A 5,625-nucleotide genomic window follows, 5' to 3' on the forward strand; every position below is an offset into this window, starting at 1 on the left:
CCGCAACCTCTCTCCGTCTCCCCCAAACCCCTCCCCATATCCCCCAATCCCCACCCTCTCCGCATATCCCCCAGTCCCCACCATATCCCATGATCCCAGCTCCCACCTTCTCCCCCAGTCCCAGTCAGTATTCTACACCATGTAATTTGTATTAATTAATTCATATATTAATTGAGATTACACTTCACCAAAGGTTCATTTGATATTTGCTGCAACCTCCTCACACAATTTAATTCATCAAACCTGATGCCCTGAACATAAAGTAATGATTAAGCATAAAATTGGAATTAGGGACATGAATTGAATTCTTAAAGCTTCCTCAGCAGAGATGTCATTCAATCTTAACCTCAAAACAGTGGCAATGACTTAATATCGTGCCTTTGGATAATAATGCAACATCCTAATTTCTGAGGAGCATTAGCAAACATGATGTGACACCCAAACCATATCAGAAGACGTTTGTTGTGATGATCACAAAGTGACCCAGAGACAGAAAGGTTATGAAGAACATATTGTTGGCGAGAGAGAAAGAGTGAGAGAGAAAGAGGGGGAAAGAGAGAAAGAGAAAGGGAGGGAAAGAGAGAGAGAGAGAGAAAGGTGTGGCACATGTTTTGGGAGGAAAGAGGAGGACTGAGATTTTGGAAGGGAATTCCCTCATTGAGGGCCCAATCAGCTGAGGGGACGGACATCTGTGGTGAACAGACGTCAATCAGGATGTGCATAAGGAACAATTGGCAGACCACAGAGAGCTTGGAGTTTGTTAAAGCTGGCGGAGATTATAGCACTGGCGAGGGGCTTGTATCACCACACAAGGATTCCAACTCAAAGCTGAGTGTTTTAACATTGAAGTGCTGCCAATACCAAGTCAGTGAACCCGATGTCGGGAACAGGGCTTGTCTTGAGTAAGGAGACAGGCTGTGGAGACTTGGATGACCTTGGGTTCTTGAGAGATTAGAGACTAGACCGCAATTGAGACGCCCGGATTAAGTGGAATTTCGAAGAACGTGAGGGGGACCTTATTGAAACTCAGTAAGATTCTTGGGGGACTTGAGAGGGTCAAGAAAAGTCTAAGTCCAGAGGACATGATCTCCGAATAAGAGGTCTCCCATTTAAGACAGAGATGAGGAGGATTTGCTTCTCTCTGTGGAATATTTTACTGTAGAGGGCTGTCAGATCTGGGGAATTAAATATATTCAAGGCTAAGAGAGACAAATGTTAACCAGGAAGGGAATCAACAGTTATGGGAAAAAGGCAGGAAAGTGGAAGCTGAGGATGAGCCATGATCTCGTCGAGTGGTGGAGCAGACTCGATGGGCTCGTAGGCCTACCTGTGCTCCGACATCTCACGGTGATAGGCCAGTGATCAAAGTGGAGTATTCTCCCAAAGAGAAAAGATTGACAGGGGGGGTTGATTTCTCCCTGAATTCCTTGGAATAACCTGACGGAATGTGAAACCAAAGGGCCCAATGGTGAGATTTTGCTCTTCACCCTGCAAGTCTTTCTTTCTTTCTTCATTCCCTGAAAACTGCAGCTTCATCTGCATTAACTGCATGTCCTTGCATGTGCTTGTGCCTTGAGCTACTACACCAGATGCCACTGTGACTTTTACCCTTTGACCTTTAGCCCTGCTTTTCATCCCTGACTACCGATTGGCTGAGGGATTGTCTAACAGAATGCCTCACAACCATTCTGAGGACTTCAGCACTTCCAGCTCCCACAACAGCTCTGAAAGAAGTCTCTCAGGTTTGTCCTCAACACTTAACACCATACCCTCTGCCCTGTCGTATGTCAGTGAACTCTCGAGTATGTGTCAAAGGTATGACTCGCTATTCCTCGCGCAGTCTCGTCTTGTTGTTGTCCAGAAAGTGGGACATCTGAGTAGATATTGTTCTGAAATGTTTGAAGCATTCCACTCCACCATGGTCATTAAACATCCGAACATTCCAAAGACAAACTCTTCAATATAAACCTCTGGCCCACTCTTCAAGTAAAGTGGTGCCTTTAGATTTTGGGACGGCAAGGTAGCTCAGCAGTTAGCAGCCTCACAGCACCAGGGACCTGAGTTCGATTTCATCCTCAGGCAACTGTCTATGTGGAGTTTGCATATTTTCCCTGTGTCTGCGTGGATTTGCTCCCACAGTCCAAAGATGTATCGGTTAGGGTGGATTGGCCACGCTACATTGCCCAAATGTTAGGGGCATTAATCAGGGGAAATGTAGAGAAATTAGGGAATGGGTCAGGGTGGATTATTCTTCAGAGGGTTGGTATGGACTTGCTGGGCCAAAGGCCTGTTTCCATACTGTAGAGATTCTAAATTCTAAGAATCTTTCCTGGACCAATTTAACAAAAGAACAATTATTTTTTTGTTTTGTCAACTCTAACTTACAAACCTCAGAATTATGAAGAGGTGAGAGACGGGTCGGGCTGGTGGAATAGGGTTTCGGAATTTGGGGTGATTAACGTACCCAGCTATCAGAACAATCTGGCCTGTCTAACCCTGGGGGCTACTTTTCAGTTTTAGTGTCACTCAATGCGGGAGGATGGTAAGCAAATTTCAAAATGAGAAAACAATGCATAAAAGTAAACAAGAATTTCAAAAACCAATAAATTACAAATCAATTAATTAAATGAGTAAGTAATAAAAATTACCATGAACACGTGCTAAACAGCAGAGCTAACTGATTAAAATCTTTTTTTGACCCAAGCCCTGAGTAGCGGGGAGGGGAGCGATGCAGAGCTATCCGAAAGAGTTAGATTTGAGTAACATTGACCTTCCTCTCACCTCCAGTGTTGAAGACTCTGAGTCGAACCCTTCCAGCCAGAGCTCCCCTCTCTCCCACCCTGCTTTGTGGATCAGTGTTTGGGAGTTGAAGGAGCAGGGCAAAGGGTGGCTTACTCAGTCTTAGTGTTTGCACTGTCTCTCCCAGAGAAACGTACTCCCCTTCAATCTCTATCTTGTACACATAAACGCTCTCCCTCTCACTCCTCCATCTCACACACACTACCCCATCGCCTTCTTCCTTGTCACAGACAGCCTCCCGCTATTACTCACTCTCTCCACACACATTCTTGCTACACACACTCTCCCTCTCTCACTCCCTCTCTCCCTCACAAACTCTCCCTCTCTCCCTCACACACACTCTCCCTCTCTCACTCCCTCTCTCCCTCACAAACTCTCCCTCTCTCCCTCACACACACTCTCCCTCTCTCACTCCCTCTCTCCCTCACAAACTCTCCCTCTCTCCCTCACACACACTCTCCCTCTCTCACTCCCTCTCTCCTTCTCTCCCTCACAAACTCTCCCTCTCTCACTCCCTCTCTCCCTCACAAACTCTCCCTCTCTCCCTCACACACACTCTCCCTCTCTCACTCCCTCTCTCCTTCTCTCCCTCACAAACTCTCCCTCTCTCACTCCCTCTCTCCCTCACAAACTCTCCCTCTCTCCCTCACACACACTCTCCCTCTCTCACTCCCTCTCTCCTTCTCTCCCTCACAAACTCTCCCTCTCTCACTCCCTCTCTCCCTCACAAACTCTCCCTCTCTCCCTCACACACACTCTCCCTCTCTCACTCCCTCTCTCCTTCTCTCCCTCACAAACTCTCCCTCTCTCACTCCCTCTCTCCCTCACAAACTCTCCCTCTCTCCCTCACACACACTCTCCCTCTCTCACTCCCTCTCTCCTTCTCTCCCTCACAAACTCTCCCTCTCTCACTCCCTCTCTCCCTCACAAACTCTCCCTCTCTCCCTCACACACATTTTCTCTCTCTCCTATGTACGATCTCCCTCTCTGACTCCTCCATCCAAGTTCTGGCAATGGTCCTGTGGTAATATCACTGGGCTATTTATCCAGAAACTGAGCTAATGTTCAGGGGTCTGGGTTAGAATCCTGTCAGGGTTTGAATTAAATTTAAAAAGAACATCTGGAATTAAGAATCTCCTGATGTCTATGAAATCATTGTTGGATGTTGAATGAACCCACCTGGTTTGTTAATTATCTTCAGGGAAGGAAAGGTGCTGTCCTCACCTGATCTGGCCTACATGTGACCCACAGCAATATGGTTGACTCTCAGTTGCCCTCTGGGCAATTAGGGATGGGCAATATTTGCTGGTCTAGCCGTCATCCTGCCCTGAATTTTAAAAAAAATCACAGCCTCTTTCCCACACACTGACCCATCCCTCAGTCCATCAAATACACACTTTCCCCTTCTCACTCCAGTCTCCTCATACATTCTCCATCTCAATATACCCCACTCACACACACACACACACACACACTGGGGAGGTGCAGAAGGTCCACTCCATCATGTGACTGCAGCCCTTCAGAGGGTTAGCATTTACTCATGAAGGAGAGGGTCTTGATGTCCCATGACCTACTTCCCAACTTGGAGCCTCTATCCCCCCCCCAATCCGCTGACCAATGCCGAAACTCAGGATCACCCTGCACTTGCAGTAGGCATCCTCACTCTTAGACTTCCCTGTAAACCCCACCTCCCACCGAAACAAATCGCAGCATTACTGCTGGAGGGTGGCCTTAGACCGACATGACAGGAGTAATGTTTGTACAGTTCCCTGCTCTTCCAATCAGAGGAGGTTGGTGACCGCCAGGCTTGTCAGTGAATCGATCAACACTGAAGGCAATGCAGACACGGCCTCCGATTGGAGCAGAGGGACCGTCCGCAGGTTTGTGCCTGTATCTGGAACACCAATCACAGGCTGAAATCCCACACCCCAACGCCCCCATCCCCTGAACTGAGCTAAATCCCAACCTGCACGCTTCCAGGTGAACCAAGCAGCTCTACGGGGAGCTTTACTGTGTATCTAACCCCGTGCTGTCCCTGTCCTGGGAGGGTTTGATGGGGTCAGTGTAGAGAGAGCTTTACTGTGTATCAAACCCTGTGCTGTCCCTGTCCTGGGAGGGTTTGATGGGGTCAGTGTAGAGGGAGCTTTACTCTGTATCTAACCCTGTGCTGTCCTTGTCCTGGGAGGGTTTGATGGGGTCAGTGTAGTGGGAGCTTTACTGTGTATCTAACCCTGTGCTCCCCCTGTCCTGAAAGTGTTTGATGGGGACAGTGTAGAGGGAGCTTTACTCTACATCTAAACCCGTGCTGTCCCTGTCCTGGGAGTGTTTGATGGGGGACAGTGTAGAGAGAGCTTTACTGTGTGACTAACCCTGTGCTGTCCCTGTCCTGGGAGGGTTTGATGGGGACAGTGTAGAGGGAGCTTTACTGTATGACTAACCCTGTGCTGTCTCTGTCCTGGGAGGGTTTGATGGGGGACAGTGTAGAGGGAGCTTTACTCTGTATCTAAACCCGTGCTGTCCCTGTCCTGGGAGTGTTTGATGGGGGACAGTGTAGAGGAAGCTTTACTGTGTGACTAACCCTGTGCTGTCCCTGTCCTGGGCGTGTTTGATAAGAGCAGTGTAGAGGGAGCTTTACCCTGTATCTAACCCCTGTGCTGTCCCTGTCCTGGGAGTGTTTGATGGGAGCAATATAGAGGGAGCTTTACTCTGCATGCATTGCGCCTTTAACCGGTTGGCTGGGTGTGCTGCGTGGGTTAGAATAGGTGGGGCTTTACTCTGTGTGCGCTGTCCTGTGTTTGGATTGTTCAATGTGATCTCTGGATGTTT

General features: G+C 48.3%; 1 protein-coding gene across 1 annotated transcript in view; it reads left to right on the forward strand.

The window, feature by feature from the left end:
- The window catches only part of robo2 (roundabout, axon guidance receptor, homolog 2 (Drosophila)), a 977,511-nt gene that overhangs the window by 936,178 nt on the left and 35,708 nt on the right, over window positions 1-5,625 (forward strand). The window contains exons 25-26 of the mRNA XM_043700204.1: window positions 1,623-1,746; window positions 5,557-5,561. Coding sequence (XP_043556139.1) covers window positions 1,623-1,746; window positions 5,557-5,561 — 129 coding nt within the window. The remainder of the gene's footprint in view (window positions 1-1,622; window positions 1,747-5,556; window positions 5,562-5,625) is intronic.

This window comes from Chiloscyllium plagiosum, chromosome 12, assembly GCF_004010195.1.
Source record: "Chiloscyllium plagiosum isolate BGI_BamShark_2017 chromosome 12, ASM401019v2, whole genome shotgun sequence".
In the NCBI taxonomy this organism is placed as follows: Eukaryota; Metazoa; Chordata; class Chondrichthyes; order Orectolobiformes; family Hemiscylliidae; genus Chiloscyllium; species Chiloscyllium plagiosum.